This window comes from Bos indicus x Bos taurus, chromosome 1, assembly GCF_003369695.1.
Source record: "Bos indicus x Bos taurus breed Angus x Brahman F1 hybrid chromosome 1, Bos_hybrid_MaternalHap_v2.0, whole genome shotgun sequence".
NCBI lineage: Eukaryota > Metazoa > Chordata > Mammalia > Artiodactyla > Bovidae > Bos > Bos indicus x Bos taurus.
The window spans coordinates 66,750,610-66,773,548 of NC_040076.1; the positions used below are offsets into that span (position 1 = coordinate 66,750,610).

Consider the following 22,939-nt stretch of genomic DNA (forward strand, 5'->3'; position numbering starts at 1 on the left):
TTTTTTTTTTCTGGTACAAGGTCTAGTGACCCAGCGCGGCTGACTTCATCTGTGGCTTGGGTGAATAGCAAATGGTGCCTGAGGTTAAGGTCGCGAGCATAAAGATGGAGGGAAGCCCCAAAGCGATGCCAGCTTCTGCCGTGGTCCACGGATGAAAGTGAAGAGTGGGAGGTGGAGGGAGGGGCAGGGTGGTTTCTAGTCTAACTTGGGCCAACCGTTTACAGCCAAAGGCAGAAACCAAAGGCAGGAGGAGTATTCTGGGAAACGAAAGCGAAAGAGGCTTAACCGCTGGGAGTCGGGGAGGAACCAGTAGTCGGAGCTGGGCCAGCAGATGAGGATGGCCGCGCCTGGCTCCTTCCCGCTGCTGGTCGAAGGGTCCTGGGGCTCCCAGCCCCCGAAGAACTTGAGCACCAAGTTGCAGATGTACTTCCAGAGCCGGAAGAGATCCGGAGGCGGGGAATGTGAGGTCTGCCCGGTGCCGGGGAGCTCGAACCGCTTCCTAGTGCTCTTCTACCCGGACGACGGTGAGAGGGGCAAGGGCTGCGGAGGAGAGGGCAAGCTGGGCTCTTCCAGGGAAACCTGGGGCTCGAGGGCACGGCGGGAGAATCCGCCCGGCTCCGGCAGCAACTGTAGAGAAGCGCATGGGGTGGGAGGCGCGGAATAGACGAGGTGGTCTAGGGCGCAGCAGTTCCGCCCGCGCTGCGCTTCCGGCGCTGCTGGAGGTGCGGCAGCCAGCGCAGGTGAGTTAAACAAACATTTGGCACGGTATGACTGAAGGGGGCTGCCGGAGAGCTGGTGGACATTTTACAGGGCTACATCGTGCAGTGGCATCCTGTGTTAGTGGCAGAGTTGCAGTGCCATTGCAATTGTCTTCTTCCTATGAAAGCAGCAGTTCTGAAACTCCAGAGCTTTATGGGAACACAATTTGAAGTAAGTGATCCGAAACAAGGAGAAGGAAAAAGAGCTGAAATGCCGATGTCTAACCACCCTTGGACTTCCCTGGTCCAAGTATTAAAGAATCCACCTGCCAGTGCAGGAGATGTGGTTTGATCCCTGGGTCGGAAAGATCCCCTGGAGAAGGAAATGGCAACCCACTCCAGTATTTTTGCCTAGGAAATCCCATGGACAGAGGAGCCTGGAGGGCCCCAATAGTGCATGGGGTCGCAAAGAGTCAGACACGACTGAGCAACTGAACACAATTTGAAGGAAAGAGAGTCTCCTGGGAGAGTCTCGTCTAAACTGACTCCTGAGAGTGAATTCAGTTCTTGATAGGTGAGATGTTGGGGAGGGCTGTTCAGATGGGAGCTGGTGGCAGTGCTGGGGGCAGGACAGCAAAGGCTCTCCAGGGAAGTGCCCAGGGAAGTGCTGGGCTCCCTGAGGGTAGCTTTGGTTTGAGGAGTGAGCCTTCTCCATATGCACATGCAAGTGAGGTCTGGAGACCTGCATGAAATGAACATGTGAGGTTTGGGCAATTTTATAAGATTACAAAGAGGATGCTTGTAATTTTAAAAAATCTTAGGCCTTCTCTTATTAAACCTTTTAAAAAAGAAGTGGAGTGCAAATTAAGGCTATTAGAAAGTTGGGTTGAGATGAGAGAGGGCCTTGCATGGTATGCTAAGGAGTATGAACTTTCCCCCACAGGTAGGCAGTGAAGGGCCATGTCCATATACATTTTTCAGGAGATAAATTTGGATGCAAATAATACAATGATTTCTGTTGGGAGAGACCTTGGACATTAGATCTGAAGAAGATCATGCCATGTCCAAGTGAGGACCAGTGAGGCCTTGAATAAGGAGACTCAGCGTGTGAATGAAAGATGCGTGTTTTCTACTGTTCTGGGTTTTGTAGCTGATTCTACAGGAATAATAGGTGTTCACTTGATGGAGAGAGAGAGCCCCTGTGCTTTCTGTTACTTATTTATTTTTTGGAAAAAAATTTATTTGCATTGCTTCCATTTTTCTACTGTAGTATTAGGACTTGACATAAGCATTATTCTTCTACCTCCTATTTACAGTTCATTCAGAATATTACTGCAAATATAGTATACAGTTTTTAAAAACTTATGGGGAACTGCAGTTTTTGTTTTTCTCTCCTCTTTACAGAGGAGATCTCAAAATCATCCAACTTAAATAAAAATTTATACAGACATTTTCTGTATCTCTTACTTTTTAGATGGGGAAGGAAGGGGTGATATTCTAAGTTGATTGAGTTTTCAGAGGGAAATTCCCTCCCCATAGCCAATTGAGCGGGGCTTCCCTAATAGCTCAGTTGGTAAAGAATCTGCCTGCAATGCAGGAGACTCTGGTTTGCTTCCTGGGTTGGGAAGATCTGTTGGAGAAGGGAAAGGCTACCCACTCCAGTATTCTGGCCTGGAGAATTCCATGGACTATACAGTCCGTGGGGTCGCAAAGGGTCGAACACGACTGACTTTCACTTTCAAGCTTAGAGGCTTAGGAAGCCCTGAGAACAATTGGAATGCTCTAGGGCAGGGATGTAAAAAGGAAAGAATAAAACCCCAAAATAGAAAGGGATTCACAGGTGAATCCCTGTGAAGTGTGACAGAGGAGATGTAGGCATGGATCAGGAGATGAGCTTGACTCAGAGCCCTTAAAACAATGTCATAAAGTTTTCCAAGGATTAATTTCACCAAGAAATGCTTTAAAGGGTATCTGTGCAATGTAAGTCATTTCCCCCTCGGGCTTCACTTTTCCTCACAGGGTTTTACCATTTTGATTCCAGTTGTCAACATCACCACCGGCCTGGCCCTTAGGGACACTTCTTTCTTCTTTAGAATCCCATTATCCTCAAGAGTTGTCCTCAAACTGGGGCCACAGACTCCCTGCATCCAAATCACAACAGGTTAAAAGGCACATTTCCAACTTTGTCCTAGAGACTCAGGTACCCTGAAGGTGGAGTGGGTGAGAATCTGCATGTTTAACCCCAATTCACTGAAGTTTGGGACTTTCCAGGTGGTGCAAGTGGTAAAGAACCCACCTGCCAATGCAGGAGACATAAGAGACATGGGTTCAATCCCTGGGTCAGGAAGATCCCCTGGAGGAGGAAATGGCTGCCCAGTCCAGTGTTCTTGCCTGGAGAATCCCATGGACAGAGGAGCCTGGTGGGCTACGGTCCATGGGTCGCAAAGAGTCGAACGTGACTGAAATAACTTAGCACAGCATTAAAATTTGAGAATCCCTGTTGTTTGTTGATGACCTGGAACAAAAAGAAATGATTGTAGGAAATACAAACATCATAAAAATACAAACAGCAAAAATATAATTGTGTGAAGATAATATCATTCTGTTCTAGTCCTCAAAGCAGAAATGATTTCAGTCTCCCTGCCGGGTTTCTTCCTTCCTACCTCCCAGCCCACTTCCTCCCTTCCTCCAGCCCTAGACTTCTTGAATGTCCCTCTTGCAGTACCTCTTGCACAGACACTCAAACTGAGTTCAACTCAAATCCTTGTATGGTCAAAGTTCTTGGGAGTGGAAAATCCCTTTTAGTTTTGATTTCCTACCAGAGGAATGGCTTTCTCAGCAGTCAGGAGTTTGATAACATTGAATGACTTACCCCATCATTGCCCCAAGGGTAGAGTTCTCTCTCGGGAATGCCCTCTGCCCTCCACAACAGGAAGTGGCCCCAACAGATGCAGGCCCATAGTGTAACACAACTTGGGCCTTATCATTTACATAAGCACGAGCCCCAAAGCACTTCTCTGTAGAAATGAATGGATAGGAAACAAACTATCTGGAAGCTCTATTGTTTTATATAATTGGCTGAATTTCTGGAAAGTCAAGTGTAAATTAACTTGTGAGATTTAAAATTCTGTTTCAGATATGCATATTTGTCATCTTTTTTTGGTCATTATTTGGCTCCTTATTATTGTCAGCTTCTTTGAGGTAAGGGAACCCAACTTCTTAAATATAATTACATATGGATGGTCTGAGATTGATGCACAAGAGAGCCTGTCCACATGGGTAAAGGTAGTGGTGGTGGTTGTTTAGTTGCTAAGTTGTGTCTGACTCTTTGTGACCCCATGGACTGTAGCCTTCTAGGTTCCTCTGTCCATGGGATTCTCCAGGCAAGAATACTGGAATGGGTTGCCATTTCCTTCACCAAGGGATCTTCCCAACCCAGGGATCGAACCCATGTCTCCTGCATTGGCAGGTGGATTCTTTATCACTGAGCTACCAGGAAGTCCAAGAGTGGTTAGACGTCACCATTTCATCTCTTTTCCTCCCAGATTCACCTTCTTGTTTTGGATCACTTACTGATACTGCTGCCATCTGTTCTCTTGAAATAGTCGTACCTATACATATTACACACAATCTCAGAATAGGCTGACACATGTAGGTGCCTGGACAGGACTCTTCCAAAATATACAGAATGCAACACAGAGGTCCATGGCTCTAGATAGTTTGGCTTACAAAATAGCCTGCTGTCTGAGCTCAGGGGTCTTATCCAGTCCTTAGTCCTCACCTCAGCTTAGGACAGCCCATTATGAGTCCATGCAAAAACACTCACCCTGCTCATAAAGAGTGAAACTAGAGTCTGGCATTCCATCTCATAAAGAGTGAAATTAGAGTCTGGCATTCCATCTCATATTGTTTTGGGGCCTGTTTCTGAAGTGGCATCCAGTGAGGGCATCACCTCCCTCATCCTCTCCATGGATGGTTGGAGTGGGAAAGCTACTCAGGACCTTCTTTTAAAATATATATATATATTTTCTTGGCTGCACTGGGTCTTCATTGCTGTACATAGGCTTTCTCTAGCTGCGGTGGCTTCTCTTACTGTGAAACACAGGCTCTAGGTGCTCCAGTTTTAGTAATTGAAGCATGTGGGCTCAGCAGTTGTGGCTCCAGGGCTCTGGAGCTCAGGCTCAATAGCTGTGGTACATGGGCTTAGTTGCCCCAAGGCATGCGGAATCTTCCCAAACCAGGGATCAAACCTGTGTTCCCTGCATTGGCAGCCAGATTCTTGACCACTGGACCAGCAGGGACATCCCTCAAACCCTTCTTGATGAAAGATTCTGCTTATATCTTTGGCCTCGGCAGGCAACCACATCAAAACACAACACGGCAGCCCAGCACCCACGACAGAGCCACACCTGTGCCTGCAAGGCACTCCCAAAGGTTCTCCTTCACCCTGACCTCTTTGCGCCACCTGACTGTGTCAGCCATGCCTTCCCCTCTAAACTCACCCACTCCCTGTTCTCCATCGTCAGATACCATGGTCTCTGATTTTCTTTTTCTCTCTCTAGCTGCTCCTTCTTATTATTGTAACTTACATTTACATAGCCCTTATGAGTATCACAAAATTCATTCACAGACACTGCTTCACTTGAGGAAACTGAGACTCAAGAAGCTAAAATATTTTCTCAGTGACTCAGTTCCTTCATGGCAGAGTTGGAATTTGAATCAAGGTCTTTAAACTTATGTCCACTGTTCATTTTTTTTTTTTTTTTGCACTACAGCTCAGCTACCAAATGTGCTAATTCTTTTTTGTATTTTGTAAGAATCTTTCCCATCCCTCCTTTGCTATTCCTTTTACTATCCTATGTAAGGCTCTTTTCACAGGTTAAATAATTGATTGAAATACCTTTTTAAGAGGGCTGCTCTCCATTCTGCTCTTGTCAGCTGAGCCAGTTTCCTAAAATATGGCTTTCATAATGTCATATCTTAGTATCAGTAGTTTACAGTGAGAGATGCTTTAATTCTTTCCTTTCATTGTAGAATAAATATTTCTACCTTTCTGAGTGCCCACTGAGCAAAGGGTACTGTACTAAGTTCCTTATAATATTTCTTCAGTCTAATCCATGTAACACATAAGACAGTCTTCATTAATTAACAGACAAGAAGACTGAGATTTTGTCAGTAAAGCTTATTCAGGAACATGCTTAGGGTTAAAAAAAAAAAGGAAATTTAAAGATAGAATTCATATCTGTGTGCTTGCTAAATTTTTCCTCTTTTCATCATACACAGCCTCTCTTGAGAAGTTGACCAAGCCACTGACAGATGATGATGAAATTTATGGAAATCATAGAATAATTTTGTTAATAAAGATTGCTTAACAGCTTTTCTTAAAAATTTCAGTTCGGCAGCAAGTTCTGGAGAGAGAGAGCCATGAGTTAGAATGGCCAGGAAAAGGAACATTCAAGTTAACTGTCCAGATTCCCACAGTCCCAGATGAAGTCCAGGAGCGGAAAATTCCCACAAAGGTAATTATAACGGTGATTACAAGGGAAGTCGGGTGTTCTCCCAAGGTATGTGGGGATGGGAACCACGACAAGGAAAACATAGTAGAATGAGAAGTATAACTCTCACTGGGGTGAGAAAAGCAATTTATAGATGTGGAGGGAGTGAGAGTGGTGATGGGGTAATGGGAGAGAAAGCACTTTTTGTTGTTATGAAAATTCAAGATTGAGGGGCTACCATAATGATGGTTTGAGATGTAAAATCTTGGGTCTGTTCATCGTAGGTACTTAATAACCTGGAACTTGCCATATTTGTTTTATGTTCACATGGTTTAGAGGGGCGAGTGATCTATACTCCATATGTTAAGTATTTCCTCAGTTGTAAAATGGGATAGTAATAGTGTTGACCTCTTTGGTTTATTGGATTGTTGTGAGGATTAAATGATACAGTCTTAGTAAAGAAAGCACTTGGCCTAGTGCTTGTTAATACTAAACATTCAATATTTAGTATTGAATTAAAAAACATTCATTGTTAAATGGGGAAAAGAACATGAGCTGCATTATTTCTCTGATTTAGGTCTTACCACGAACATTTGGTGTTCCTTTGGAGTTTTGTGACTTGTTTTTACTGGTGATTGTGTGCTAAGTGGATATGCTATGAAATGTGAGGTATATTCAATAGCATTATTGCCTGAGTTTTTAGTTATCATTTCTGTAGACCCTACATCTTTAGGCTGGCCCTAGGGACACTTTCTTAATGTAAATAAATTATTAGTAATTTATTAATGCGACTTTATTGTTTGATTTCAGGAATCCAAGACCAAAGAACAGGTTGAAGAATCAGGTAACTTCCATTTATCAGGCAGTTTTGCTTTTACTAAACACTTTGCATTGCAGAGGTCACCCTTTTCTTCCTGACCTCATAAGGCAGGGTTTGCTCAGCTGAGAGATGCTTTGGGCTGCATCATCTCCATCCTTTCAGCCATCTGCTCAACGGCTGCCTCTTGAGTTCTAAGGGTTCAGATCAGAAGGATGGGAACAACTCTCTCTGTGGGGACTGAGAGTACCTTGCAATTGATGGGAGGATAAAGAGGTACCTGTAGGTGGATGAAGTGACCTTTAGACTCTACCTGTGCCCAATCACCTGTTGAGAAGCAGGGACATGACGTGACAGTGGGAGCTGTGTGCAGCTAAGTCAGTTGACACTGCTCTCTGAGCGCTGGGTGCAGGATATGAATGCAGCCCTCCAGATCAGCACTTATCCCATCTGCTGTAGGAAACAGCCAACAATCCAGTAGCTGTTGTGGACTCTGCTACTTGACTTGTGTCTGGGTGTTGGCCTGCGTGCCACCTGACGTTTGTTAAAGAAGACACGCGTTTTCCTGGCTAAGCATGCTGTTCTAAATGGGAGGAAGATGGACTGGGCTGAATGGCCAAGCGGGAAAGAGAAGGTGATCCATATATACAAAGCTTAGGGAAGAGGAATTCCCAAGAAAAGTTTAAATATTGTCCTCTAAAATTGAAATTTTCTTAAGAACATGTTTAGATTTTTGCAGCTTTCCTTTTCTGAAAATAGCTCTGGGATGAGATCTGCCTTAACTTGGCAAAATGCCTGGATAGGGATGTATAGGTTGTTTCTGCCTAATATGGATGTACCATTAAACTGTAGAATAGAGTATGCATGGTTGAGAAGCTCCTGCTGCTTATGAGACAAGAATTTTTTGTCTCTTTAGAGGAAGTTCTGCTTTGTCTTCTTCAGATATGTCTCGCCCAACTCCCAGTATTTGTTCACTGTGACTCCCTAAACCCATATCTGTTTCTTGAAAGATTCTTTGCATGCTGTACCTTCAAGCTCAATTTTGTACCAGAAAGTGGTTTTATATTTGTAGTACATTTATATCTGTACCGTTTTTGGAATTAATCAAGTCTGTGTTTCTTATGGTTTTATAGATTTCAGCCTGTCATAACATTTGTTAGCACTGTTTCAGATTTGCTTAATGCTCCAAGTATGTACTCAGGGAGAGCCAATCAGCCTCCACCAATGTCCTGGAGATTTTAGATGCATTTACTAAACCTGTTGTAACCTGAGCTTCACTCTAATTGTAGTAACCAGCCAGGAATTGGGGTGGTCTTCAACAAGATACTTAAGTTGACCCCTTTAAGAGTTGGAAGAAGAGGTTCTTTGTTGAATAGTTGCTTCACACTGAATCTTGACAATGGCCCTAAGGCCAGGACTCTTGAAATTAACTGGAATGGAGTTAATAGTTTTCAAAAATATTGCCCAGGATGAAAACAAAATGGGTTTGGTGAGCAGATAGCATTTACTCTGCCATAATAATGTCAGCTCCCTTTCTTATTTTTATTTTTTGTGTACCTCCTTTAGAAAATTGGTAATTTCCTTTTCCAACATTTTTTGTGTGTACCCATCACCACACAACCAGTGCCATAAACATAGGGCTCTAAGGGGATAGTTGCTCACAGAATGTCTAAAGATCGTGACATACTCATCATGCTTCAGGGCACACGCATAGTGTGAGACTGATCTTCTGTATACAGTTAACACTTGAACAACCTGGATTTGAACTGTGTGGATCAAACTGTACATGAATTTTTTTCAATAAATATATTTGAAAAATTTTTGGAAATTTGTGACAATTGGAAGAAATTCACAGATGAACCACATAGCTTAGAAATACTGAACAAATTAAGAAAAAATTAGTTATATCATGAACACATAAAATATATGTAGATGTACATATAACATACAAAATATGTGTCAATCAATTGTTCATGTTATTGGTAGGGCCTCCGGTCAACAGTAGGCTATTAGTAGTTAGGATTCTGAGGAGTCAAAGTTATACACAGATACTTGACTGTGCAGGGGTTTGGGCTCCTAATCCCCATGTTGTTCAAGGGTCAAGTGTACATGCAACTCTTTATGGTCACAGTAGAGAGGTGCACCTGACTGGGGTGGTTGCTATTCCATAAGTTTGAGGTATACACATAATTCTCTGTGCCATTTTATCTTCCATGTGCATTCCTTAGTCATTCGCTGTAAGAATCCTTTTTTTTCCCCCAGTGATTGGAAATTATTGCTTTTCAGAACATAATATGTTAGGTGATTCCCATGTTTGGGCATCATTGGATAATATTGCTTTCCTCTGGTAATCTAAGCAGTAAATCTTCAATTCAGCAGACATTTATTGAGCTTCAGCTGTATACCATGAGCCAGAAATACAAAGGTGAATAAATGTGTCCCTTGCTTTGGAGAAGCTTGGTTCAGTAACTGTAATATGGTGCTTGATAGAAATATATGTCAAGTGTTATGAAAAGCAAGGCAGGTTCCTCAGAGAAACAAGGCAGAAAAGAGTGTAATAAAATTGAACATAATCATGATCAGCATCATATCAAATACTTTTTATTTTTAACTAAATTAAGCTGAAAGTCTTCTAAGATCCATTTTCCCCCAATTCTTAATCTTTCTTTATTCTAGTTTTATTGAGACATAATTGGCATGTTACTTGTGTAACTTACGTCAACTTTGAAACCAGGAAAGGAAGCAGGCAGTGTAATTAGCCTGTGATAATTTTTTTACATTTATTTATTCTTAACTGAAGGATAATTGTTTTACAGTATTGTGTTGGTTTCTGTCAAACATCAACATGACTCAGCCATAGGTATCCATATGTCCCCTCTTTCTTGAACCTCCCTTCCACCTCCCTCCCCATCCCACTTCTCTAGGTTGTTACAGAGCCCTGGTTTAAGTTCCCTGAGTCATATAGCAAATGCCCACTGGCTATCTATTTTACATATTAGCCTATGATAATTTATTTTGCTAAGAACATGAAAGATAAATCTAACATCTTGTACCCTTTTGTCTCCCTAAAATCAGATGCATCAAAAGAACTAGAGGAAGACCTCTCTCTCAGTAGAAGATCAGAAAAAGAGGAAGACACCCCAAAAGAGTGTGAAGATATTTCCTCTTTGGTTGCATTTGAAAATCTCAAGGCAAATGTGACTGATGAGATGTTAATCTTTTTAGTGGAGAATATAAGTGGCCTGACGAATGATAACTTTAAATTGGAAATCATACGAGACTTTAATGTGGCTGTAGTTACCTTTCAAACGTATACTGGTAAGATCAAATGATGCTCCATTTGTCAGCCTTCTTGCACTACACTTTGGGGTTTGGAACACCTAGCTTATGGAACGTCTCTGAAAGCTTCATTCTTTCTAATAGCACATCAGGCTCCTCTGTCCATGGAATTCTCCAGGCAGGAGTTGGTTGCCATTTCATTCTCTAGGGAATTTTCCTAACCCAGGGACCAAACTCTGGTCTCTTGAATTACAGGCAGATTCCTTATCATCTGAACCACCGCAGCAGCCTCTCTAGTAGCTCGTAAGTTAATATTAATTTCTTATTTTGAAAGAGAAGCAAATTCATCTTGAAACCAAACTCTGGTATGTTTAATAAACAGACTTTATTGTATGAGTTGTGTGTAGGTGTGCGTGTGTGTGAGAGAGAAACAGACAGAGACTGAGAGAGAAGTGAGACAGAAGTAACACACCCAAATAGAAATCTAAAGTCTCAGGTTATTAGAGATTCTGAGCAGAGGACTCAGTGTTTCCTGTGTGTTGTCTCACTGAGATGAGTAAATACTGATCTGTGTTACTTAACTGGACTTACTGGAGAGTAATAGTAATAGCAGTAAACATTCATTTAGTGCTACTGTAAGTCAGGTACTATGCTGAGTTTGTTCCATGTATCAATTTATTTGTTCATTTCAACAACCTTCTGAGGTTATTATTGTCCTTCATTTTACAGTTGGGGAGACAGAGATGCTAGTACCTGGAAGAGCTAGATTTGAACCGAGGCAGCCAATCTCTATAGAGCCTGTTCTCTTATTCTCTTTACCATATATTTCGTTAGTACTTGCATGGTTATCACATATGCAGGGATGAGTAAATGCAGTTGCTGCAGAAAGTGCATGCTCTTTAAGGTCTGTGTGGGGAGTCTGGACAGTTTCTGAAATTGGAAGAGCTATCTGCAGAAGACAAGGAAATTTTCTAATGCCAAGCCCTCACTATTCCATGGTCATGGCAGTGGAATGGTTGATCTTAATCAACCAGCACAGGTTCAATTTATGATTATTTCTTATAAAGGTAAAACTAAGTCGACTTGCTTTTGTTCGCTGAGCAAAAATCTTGCATACCTACTAGGTGTGAGGTACTAGTCTAGGGGCTGTAGGTACAAAGGTGAATGATTCTTGCTTACGGCTCTTGAGGAACTCATATGGGGCAGGAAGAAACCCATTCATAAGTCAGTAATGAAGATGCAGGAGGAAAAGCTGCTTTTCTCAGCTGTGAACAGCAGGCTGTGGGGAATGGGAGGAAAGGGGACCCAACATGGTGACTTGGTCTTCTTTGATGTCTATACTGCAGAAGTAACAGGCTATCAGATCTCAGATATGCTGTGTTATTTATACACCCTACTAGTCCCTCTGCCTGAAACGTTTCCTCCCCTTACGTGCTCAGTTGCTCAGTCATGTCCCACTCTTTGCAAACTCATGGACTGTAGCCCATCAGGCTCCTCTGTCCCTGGGATTATCCTGGCAAGAATACTGGAGTGGGTCCAGGAGATCTTCCCAACCCAGGGATTGAACCCCAGTCTCCTGCACTGGCAGGCAGATTCTTTACCACTGAGTCACCTGAAAAGCCCCTTCCTTCCCTTATCTCCCTGATAAAGTCTTCTTTGTCCTTCAAAACTCAGATCAGTGACTGCTTACTCTGAGAACCCTTGTCTGATTCCCAGTCTTAGTTTTCCCACCTCATTTGATCCCCAAATAGGCCATTTGTTTGCTTTCAAGACTTCTTCCCTCTTAGATGGTGAGCTTTCAAGGACATGTTACATTCATCCCTGTATCCCCAGATCCTAGCAGGGTATCTTGTACATCACGGACTCACTGTCAATATTTATTAATTTGAAAGAGATAATTGGACTGAGTCCAGAAGGAGGAACAGGAGCAGGATAAAAACATTGGAGAAGGGCATTTTAGGCGCAGCGAATTATATATACAACGGCAAGAGAGAATGGAGTTTTTGAAAGAATGACTGGGTTGTGTGTCAATATGGAAAATAAAATAAATGGAGGTAATAAACAGAGGTGATGTTTAGAAATTAGTTTGGGGTTAGATAGCCAAGTGACTTAGCAGCAGCAGCAGCCAAGGGCATTGTATGCCTCACTAAGGAGCTTAAACTCATGCCTGCAAGTGATGGGGAGCCATTTCAGGACTTGAGGAAAGAGTGAAATAAGATTTGTGTTGTAGAGATGCATTCAGGTAGTGATGTCAAGGAGGTGGAGAGAGCTGTGACTAAAGGCAGGGACATGCTTGTCAGCAATACCGGTAAGACATTCCTGTTTGCACTATTTTTCAGAAGCTTCCATGGAATCTATAGGCATATAGATTCTCCTGTGGGGATTAAAATCTTGCATTTAAAAATTGAGTGCTTAGCCTGCTTCCTTTTTCTCAATTAATATTCAATTTCTTCTATACAATATGAAGATATAATTTTTTGATTGATTTATTGATTATGGTTTGTAGATGCCTTGAAATTTGTCGGTGAATGTCCCAAGCACAATTCAGTGAAAAGACTTCAGCTTTCTGCAAGACTTCTGGAAGTGACAAAAACAATTCGAGTTGAAAACCTGCCACCTGGTGTTCATGACCATGATTTAAAATGTTTATTTGAAAATCCTCATAATGGAGGGGGAAGAGTTGCCAGCATCGAATATTTCCCTGAGGAGAGTTCAGCACTGATTGAATTTTTTGACAGAAAAGGTAATATCTATTAATCTTAATTTTGTAAACCATACCTGGCATAACTGAAAATATTGTAGTAGATCTTAACAGTTAAAAGTTTTATTTTTTCTCGGAAATCCAAGTAGTAATCCTGTACATCCGATACTTGGTGAAACCACTGATTCAAAATTTGGAGAAGCAATGTCAAGTTTTTGAAAGATATAAGGAGATTCTCTCATGAGTCTCTACTTACGATAGACTGAAAAATATATAAAAATATATAATTCTTAGAGTCTTTGAGATATTGTTTTTAAAGAGGTGATCTATGTTTTAGCTGTACATTTGATAGAAATTCTCAAGTTAATTTCAACAAGTAAAGATATACTCAGAAACACATACAGTTTCTATAAAGTATCTTTACTTCCCTTTTCACCTGTCAGTGTCATCATTCAGAAATTAACAGTGGTGGTATCACATGCTCAGTGGATGCCTGTAGGATCGTTCTTTGTGGCAACTCTGAAAACCTCATTCCGCTGAACCTTCGGGAAGCATTTCTGAGGGTTTCTTAGACATAGATTGCCAGTTCTCTAAGGCATGTGCAAAGTCAGCTAGGAGATTTTGCTGATGTTCAGAGATCAAGGCTGAGGAGTAGGAATTAGGGAGCCAGACTTTTTAGGGGAAGAAAGGATGTTATGCTTGGGATTAACAGAGGGAGCATGAAACAGAATCACGTGGAATGCCACTTCAGTTCAGTTCAGTCGCTCAGTTGTGTCCGACTCTTTGCGACCCCATGAACCGCAGCACGCCAGGACCCCTGTCCATCTCCAACTCCCGGAGTTCACCCAAACCCATGTCCATCGAGTCGGTGATGCCATCCAACCATCTCATCCTCTGTCGTCCCGTTCTCCTCCTGCCTTCAATCTTTCCCAGCATCAGGATCTTTTCCAATGAGTCAGCTCTTCGCATCAGCTGGCCAAAGTATTGGAGTTTCAGTCTCAACATCAGTCCTTCCAATGAACACCCAGGACTGATCTTCAGGATGGAATGGTTGGATTTCCTTGCAGTCCAAGGGACTCTCAAGAGTCTTCTCCAACACCACAGTTCAAAAGCATCAATTCTTTGGCACTCAGCTTTCTTTATAGTCCAACTCTCACATCCATACATGACTACTGGAAAAACCATAGCCTTGACTAGATGGACCTTTGTTGGCAAAGTAATGTCTCTGCTTTTGAATATGCTGTCTAGGTTGGTCATAACTTTCCTTCCAAGGAGTAAGCGTCTTTTAATTTCATGCTGCAGTCACCATCTGCAGTGATTTTGGAGCCCAGAAAAATAAAGTCTGACACTGTTTCCACTGTTTCCCCATCTATCTGCCATGAAGTGATGAGACCGGATGCCATGATCTTAGTTTTCTGAATGTTGAGCTTTAAGCCAACTTTTCACTCTCCTCTTTCACTTTCATCAAGAGGCTCTTTAGTTCTTCTTCACTTTCTGCCATAAGGGTGGTGTCATCTGCATATCTGAGGTTATTGATATTTCTCCCAGCAGTCTTGATTCCAGCTTGTGCTTCTTCCACCCCAGCGTTTCTCATGATGTACTCTGCATAGAATTTAAATAAGCAGGGTGACAATATACAGCCTTGATGTACTCCTTTTCCTGTTTGGAACCAGTCTGTTGTTCCATGTCCAGTTCTAATTGTTGCTTCCTGACCTGCATACAGGTTTCTCAAGAGGCAGATCAGGTGGTCTGGTATTCCCATCTCTTTCAGAATTTTCCACTTAAACTGTTTCATGGCGGGTACTTGGTGGAAACTCCTTTTAGCTTTTATGTGTTGGGAAATTGCAGTTAAGGTATGGTTTGGATTAAAATGGAGTGGAAGAGGTAGTGTTCCTTGGGCAAAGGGACAAAAGACGAGCTTCTGTTGCCTGTGCTTTAAATCTCTCTCAGTCTGGCCTTGGGCCCAGGGAGAAAGCTACATAAAGGTATTACTTGACAAGTTAACTTCATGTAAGCTGGGAGTTGACAGCTATGAAGCTTTCAAGCATCTTGAGGGCATCTTGCGTGTATCCTCAGAATGTCTATTCTACATATGTATGTATAATATTGGGAACTGTTTTATTCAGGTTTACTTTATGCTACACCACATCTGTATTCTTGCCTGGAGAATCCCAGGGACGGAGGAGCCTGGTGGGCTGCCGTCTATGGGGTCGCACAGAGTCGGACACGACTGAAGTGACTTAGCAGCGGTAGCAGCATCAGACCACATCTGAGGGGCACTCTCAAAGGTTACTCTTTGCCCTGACCTCTTTGCAACATCTGACTATGTTGACCACACCTCCTGTTCAAAACTCACTCATTTCCCATTTTCTGTGCCTGAGATACACTGATTTTCCCTTTCTCTGGCTGTGCCTTCTTATGATTATGACTTATGTTTGCATAGCTCTACAGGGTGCTACCAAGTGCATTCATAGACACTGCTAATGGGCACTGCTATTAGATTACTGTGATCTGAGAATACTGAGGCACAGGAAGGTCAAATAACTTGACCAAGGTTACATAGCTAGTAAGTAACAGAGCCAGATTTGAATCTGAGTCTGGCACGGTAGATGGGGAAACAATGGAAACAGAAACAGACTTTATTTTCCTGGGCTCCAAATCACTACAGATGGTGACTGCAGCCATGAAATTAAAAGACATTTGCTCCTTGGAAGAAAAGCTATGACAAACCTAGACATCATATTAAAAAGCAGAGACATTACTTTGCCCACAAAGGTCCGTCTAGTCAAAGCTATGGTTTTTCCAGTAGTCACATATGGATGTGAGAGTTGGACCATAAAGAAGGCTGAGTGCCGAAGAATTGATGCTTTTGAACTGTGGTGTTGGAGAAGACTCTTGAGAGTCCCTTGGACTGCAAGGAGATCAAACTAGTTAATCCTAATCAGTCCTGATTATTCATTGGAAGGACTGTTGCTGAAGCTCCAATACTTTAGCCACCTGATGGGAAGAACTGACTCATTGGAAAAGATCCTGATGCTGGGAAGGATTGAAGGCAGGAGGAGAAGGGGATGACAGAGAATGAGATGGTTGGATGGCATCACCAACTCGATGGACATGAGTTTGAGCATGCCCTGAGAGTTGGTGATGGACAGGGAAGCCTGGCCTGCTGCAGTCCACGGGGTTACAAAGAATTGGACACAACTGAGCGACTGAACTGAGCTGAACTGTACTGGCACCATAATCTGTGCTAACTTCTCCACTTTGCCCCAGTCGCCTCTGCATCTGGAACATCAGTTTTTCTTGGAGGATATTTTATCATTTACAAAGAGTTAATAATGAGACAAACTGTAGATAAAGCTGGATTTAAAATTATGTTATTATTTATCTAAAATTATTTTGTTCAGCTTCACAGAATTCAATTCTCAAAACCTTAAGGAAGACACTCTTTAAAAAAATATTTTTTTTAATTGAAGGATAATTGCTTTACAGTATCATATACTCTACCAAGCATCAACATGAATCAGCCATAGGCTTACTTATGTTCCCTCCCACCTCCCTCCCCATCCCACACCTCTAGGTTGTCACTGAGCCCTGGTTTGAGTTCCCTGAGTCATACAGCAAATTCCAATTGGCTATCTATCTTACATGTGGTGATGTATGTTTCCATATTACTCTCTCCATATATCTTACCCTGTCAGGAAGGGCACTTTTACTGAATGCTTGTTGTACATGAGATCTTTTGCTGTGTTTTCTGTAATAGTATCTTGCTGAATCCTCATAAGAATCTGTGGTTATATAGTTACTTTTTTTTTTTTTTTTTTAAACAGAGGAGGAAAACAGTATAGCGATCTTAAGGCACATAAAGGTGACATCTTTGATGGTTCTTGGGCCAGACAGACCTGACTTCAAATGCTTGGCTTTGGTGCTTACTAGCTTTGTGATCTTGGGAAAGTTACTTTAACCCACAAAAGTCTCTGTTTTCCATCTATAATATAGGGCTCCCATTACTACTTACCTCAGAGGAATGTTGTGAGCATCAGATTAAATTGTATCTGTGCAGTGCTTGGCATGGGGGTACTCACTGGTACTCAGAGCCTGTTGCAGGCCATGGTGGGAAGTTGAAGCCATGTATCTGAGCCTGCAAAGGTCATGTTCTTTTCATTAGGTCTGCCTTCAGGCTTAGGAGCCAATTGTGCACAAGGTGAAGTTATTTTTGACGTCTTTTCACAAGATACTGCTTTAATCCAAGTTGCTACTGGAGTTCATTCTAATTCCCTTCCTGCTTAGACCTCTTGTACCTGTCTAACAACTAAACACAAAGTGAGGAGGGGCATGGGGGAGAAGAGTACCTCTACACACACACACATCCCCCAATAGGTGTCCCAGTAAATGTGACAGGAAGGGCATTAGAGCAGGGACAAGGGAGATGCAAGACTTACTGAATCAGTCTCTGGGGCTGGGTTGTCGGATGACCATGAGGATGACCTTGGTTTGGAAGAGGGGCAAGAGTATGGGCTTTGGGGTTAAGACACTGGCTTGAATCTTAGCTCAAATATTTACAGTCTGCGTGTGTGCTCAGTCATGTCCGACTCTTTGTGATCCCATGGACTGTAGCACACCAGACTCCTCTATCCATGGGATTCTCCAGGCAAGAATACTGGAGCAGGTTGTCATTTCATACTCCAGGGAATCTTCCTGATTCAGGGATCAACCCTGCATCTCTTGAGTCTCCTACATCGGCAGGCTGATTCTTCACACTGCACCACCTGGAAGCCCCATTTTCAGCCTATGTGACCCTATTAGAGTTACCTAACATCTCCTAGCTTCAGTTTTATCATTTGTAAATAAGGATGACAACAATAGTGTCTCTACTTCAAAACGTTGTTGTGAGGGTTATATACATATAGAATATTGTCTGACACATAGTAAATTATGATAATTATTATTATGCACCACCTCTTAGAAGTATTAATGGAATCTAAATCATATATGAAATCTAAATTTCTGCAACTGTACAGGAAGAAATTATAGAAAGAAAGAAATAACATGATTCCTAGATGAGCTTTGCTTTAAGAACAAAAACATTCTTCACACTGGAGCAAACACCCTCCTCATGCTTGTGACCAAACTCCTCTCTCTTTCTTAACCTGGCGGTGATCATATATATTAGTGTTATCATAGAATTTACTTAACAGAATAGAATTTACCTAACAGAATTTCAGCATAGAGTGCTCTTGGCTGGAAAGTAGTTATTTCATGACACAAGGAATACCTGTGTAGTATTAATACATATCAATGTATATTTGAGCACTCTGGGAGTAGTGTTGCTTTTTAAAGCCTGTTGTCACATCAAAGTTCTTACAAACATTAGGATTTTTTTTCTCCAGAATAGGAAAATTTGTTTGCTTGTTTTTGCTTCTGAAACATTATACTGAGTTTATTTTATTTCTTTCCTTTAAGTGATGGACACCATCATGACCAAGAAACTTGACCTCAATAATATGCCACTCTCTGTGTTCCCATACTATCCTTCTTTGGGCACAGCCTTGTATGGGGAGGAGAAACCTCTGATCAAGCTTCCGGCATCATTCAGAGAACCACTGGATCTTTCCTTATGGAAATTCTTGCAGAAAAAGAATCATCTGACTGAGGAGATACGTGATAAAATGAGATATTGTCACTGTGAGTTGACATGGTGCCAGCTCAGCAATGAAGTGATCATCAGACCTGCAGCCACATTAGTCAATCAAGGAAGACTAAGAGTCAAGACTTGGCGGAAAGATGCTTCCACACTTTTCTCTGACATCAGGTCTGAATATACAGTGACCTCATTTAAAGTGGATCCAACAGTGTGGGACACCATTAAAGACAGTTTAGAAGATGATAGAATTTTGATTGAATTTGATGCACTTGCAAGCATTGTAACCTTAGTGGGGGAGTCAGAGGATGTACAAAACATTGAGCCACAGATCAAGGACTTAATAGAAAGCACCATTCAAAATATTAAAAGAGAAGAGCAAAGTCTGAAACAAAAACTGGCCATTAATTCAAGCAAGTATTCACTTCTTTTGCACAGTGGCATACAAGAGCAGCTCCACACGGAGTGCCCAGATGTGGAAATTTATTATGATGAAGCCTCTCAACACATGTGCTTCAAAGGACTCCCTGCAGAAGTGTATAAAGTAAAGTGTGAAATCCAGGAAAAGGTATACACCATGGCTCAGAGAAACATTCATGTTCACCCTGAGGTTTTCCAGTTTCTGCAACAGGTTGACTGTGCAGAATTCTCTAAGTCTCTCTTTACAGCACAGAACATTCTTGCAGTTTACGAGCTAGAGGGCACAACTGTCCTCTTAACTGGCTTCTCTTCTGAAGTCCTATCAGAAGCTGAAAAGCAAATGCAGAGCACCTTAATTTGTAATTGCATTGATATTGAGGACAGAGAAGTCCTTAATGGCAAGAATTGGAAAGGGCTCACTGGAAATTTGTGTAAGAAACACAATTCCTCCTCAAAGACTGTAGTAATCCAGGAGGTAACTTCAGGAACTGCAGCCCAGGTCATCATTGCAGGCTGTGAAAGAGAAGTACGTAAAATCTACGGCTTGCTTTCTGACTTCGTGGAAAAGCACTCAAAAATAGAGAGATGGACTGGAGTAAAGAGTTCCTTAATTGTTGATTATTTAAAAGCAGAAAAGCAAATCTGGTCAAATATAAGGGGGATGAATGTTCAGGTAAATTTTAATCCTGAGAACAAGCAAAAAAGCATTTCACTAATTGGCCCAAAGGCCAAAGTCCTGGAGGGAATGAAAATTGTCAGACAAGCCTTGGATTCGGTGTGTGTTAAAAGCGTCCATACTGATAAACCAGGAGCTGGTCAGTTCTTCCAGGATAAAGCACGGTATTATAAAAGTGAGGTCAGAAGATTATTTGGTTGTTTTATTGAACTGAAGAAAGATGAAGAAAAGGAGGGACGCGGCACTGGTGGGCAGAGGTGCTTTTTTCGGACAGATTTAGCTCCTGGAGTCTCGCTAATTGTGCAGCAAGGCGACTTGACGCACTTTCCCGTCCAGGTGGTGGTGAATGCGGCCAATGAGGAACTCAAGCTCAGGGGGGCATTGGCTGCTGCTCTTCTAAGAGCGGCTGGCCCTGAGCTTCAAGAAGACTGTGACCAGATATTGAAGAAAAGGGGCAAGCTCTCACCTCCCTATGCCGTCATCTCGAAAGCAGGAAAGCTCCCATACCAACATGTGATCCACGCAGTGGGGCCCCAGTGGAAGAGTGATGAGGCCCAGAAATGTGTGTTGCAGCTAAAGAATGCTGTGAAAGAAAGTCTCAATTTGGCTGTAAAACACAAGTACCAATCCATAGCCATCCCTGCTATTAGTTCCAGAACCTTAAGCTTTCCTCTATCCCAGTGTGTGGAGGCCATTGTTTTGGCGATCAAGGAATGGTTCCAGTGTAAAAAGGATGGATGCACCTTGAAAGAGATTTACCTTGTGGATATAGCTGAGAAGACTGTTGAGGCCTTTGCTGAAAGTGCCAAAAGTGTATTTAAAGACACCCTGCCTGATATTGCTTCCCTGCCCAGTTTACCAGCAGCAGCCCAGCCCGACTTGAGAAAAGATCATGGAAATGGATCAAGTCTGTTGACCCCAGAAGGCCTGAGGATCCACCTGGTGAAAGAAGATGTGCAGAATGCTACAGTGAGTGCCCCTGTTTTCAGAATAACCCCCAGGGTGCTGGGAACTCCAGTTAGCCTACTGCCAAATGGAGATTAGGATCAAGGGGAGAATCCCATGTCCTCCATCCTTGCCTTGAAATAGGTTTCCTTAGAAAACTGGGCTACTTCACCAAGGTGCTCACTAATTGAGACTGGTCAATTATTTGTGAGAACTGATAATGTACTCAGATCACTAGTTTCCAGCAAATGTGAAAATCCACAATAATAGCTAATGTTTACGTGACTCTCTATACTTTTTCAGTGCTTTTACACCTGTCATACTTTGGCAAATCTAAGATTAATTTCCTGTCAAATTCTTTGATAGCAGATACAGAAAAATTAGAGCATAAGATGGGGACAGAAGACAGCAGTCTGGAGTGTACTGAGTCTGAGGGGCTCTCAACTCCCAACGTCAGTAAGAAAATATGGGGAGGAAGGTAGAAAGTGGATCTGGGGAAGGTCTGGGTATTATGTGGGGCTGGTTCTTGTAGATCTGTCAGGGAGTGATGTGTTTTTAAAAACTGTATTTAGCAACTTTTTCAACACAGGCTGTAACATCCAAGCAGTGCTGGAAGGTCCCCTGCTGTGCTTCCCCAAATGGGGAGTTGTGAGCCGTCTTGGGGCAGAGATTCTTAGGGAAGGCTATTTGCATACTTTATTTGGAGAAAAATTTATTCACAACCTTTGCCCACTTAAATTATCTTTTTATTACTGAAATTTAAGAGTGCTTTGTATATTCTGTATATAGGTCCTTTAACAGATATACGATTTGCAAATATCTTCTCCCATCTTGTGGGTTCATCCTCTTTTTTTGTTCAAGTTGTTATTTTGTTTAAAATATTTTTCATTTTAGCTTAAAATATGGAAAGAGGTTGTAAAAATTTTGATTTTTACTTAGCGTAAATCATAATTACAAGAGTAATAGCTAACACTGCCTGTGTCCTATGTGCCAGGCACTCTCCCAAGTGCTTGGCGTTCATTTTCTCATTCATTGCTATGAGGCAGATTCCAGGATTATTATTCTCATTTCATAGATGAAGGAATGAGATTTAGAGGGGTTAAGTATTTTGCCCAAGTCTCACAGCAAGCAAATGATAGAGCTAGGATTGGAATGTACATTGCTGTATTTCAAAATATAGAAGTAGTTTTGTTTCTCATTGAAAAAACCAAGCAAATAAACAGAAATCTCTTTCAGCCAGGGGTCGGTAACTGGAATGAGTTCCGATGCTCATTCACTTTGGACACTGAGTAGTAAGACATTCCTTCCATGCCTTCCACTCCCATAGGTGTGTGGCTTCTGCTGCCACAGATCTGCTTTGCATCACTTCTCGGTGACCCTTGTTGGGTAACTTTGACAACCACTTGGTTCCATTCCCTCTCCCGTCTTCTCTTGGTGTCTTAGTCAAGCCTGATTAATCTGCTCATATTAACTGTCCTGCTGGAAGAGATCCCATGGCTCTTCACTGATGCCTGGAAGCCCCGTTGACTTGGGACTCAAGGCCCTGCAGTCTACCTGCTGTGTAGTATTCCTAGCCTGGCTGCTACCATTTTGCTGTGAAAGCTCTCTAGCAGGTCAAACTAATCTGCTTGCTGCTCACAACCTACCCTGCTTCTGCCCATGCTGTTGCCCCTCCTGAAGGAATTCCGCATCTCTCTCTGCCTGCAGCAACTGTTCCCATTTCTCAGACACCGTGTCACTCATACTGTCTTCACTGACCTCTGAAGGCGCTTCCTCTGGACTCCTTTGGTGAGTCCCTACCATTTATGTGTTGCTTTTTGACAGCTACTTTTTGTCCTAGAGTGTTATTTAAATAAGTATCTCTCTTTTGAGGTGGTATTTTAATCTCTGAAAACTTAATCATCTTAGTTGTCTCCCACCGTGCCAAGCCCAGGGGCTTAAATATAGTAATCCTGGATGAATGCTTTTTCTTAGAATTTGAAACAAATTGTTGGTTTTGTTTTTAAGACCCATGTTGTTGTCAACTCCATTTCCTCGGATCTTGAGCTTGATAGAGGGCCCCTTTCCAAGGCCTTCTTGGAAAAAGCAGGACAAAAGCTCCAGGAGGAATTGAAGACAGCTGGACAAGGGGTTGTTGTTGATGTGGGCACTGTTCTCCGAACCAGCGGCTGCAATCTGCACTGCCAGCATGTGCTTCACGTGGTGGCTCCGAACTGGAGAAATGACAGACCGTCATCACAGAAGGTGGAACCTGGTTTTCAATTCTCCAG

At 42.3% G+C, this 22,939-nt stretch overlaps 1 protein-coding gene across 2 annotated transcripts in view; it reads left to right on the forward strand.

Annotated features, from left to right (window-relative positions):
• Positions 1 to 22,939, forward strand: part of PARP14 (poly(ADP-ribose) polymerase family member 14) — a 46,512-nt gene continuing 23,573 nt past the window's right edge. For both annotated transcript variants that reach the window (XM_027535288.1, XM_027535364.1), the window contains exons 1-7: positions 1 to 524; positions 6,093 to 6,217; positions 7,004 to 7,037; positions 10,086 to 10,328; positions 12,796 to 13,032; positions 18,451 to 20,693; positions 22,677 to 22,913. In XM_027535288.1, coding sequence (XP_027391089.1) covers positions 332 to 524; positions 6,093 to 6,217; positions 7,004 to 7,037; positions 10,086 to 10,328; positions 12,796 to 13,032; positions 18,451 to 20,693; positions 22,677 to 22,913 — 3,312 coding nt within the window. In that variant the 5' untranslated portion in view covers positions 1 to 331. The remainder of the gene's footprint in view (positions 525 to 6,092; positions 6,218 to 7,003; positions 7,038 to 10,085; positions 10,329 to 12,795; positions 13,033 to 18,450; positions 20,694 to 22,676; positions 22,914 to 22,939) is intronic.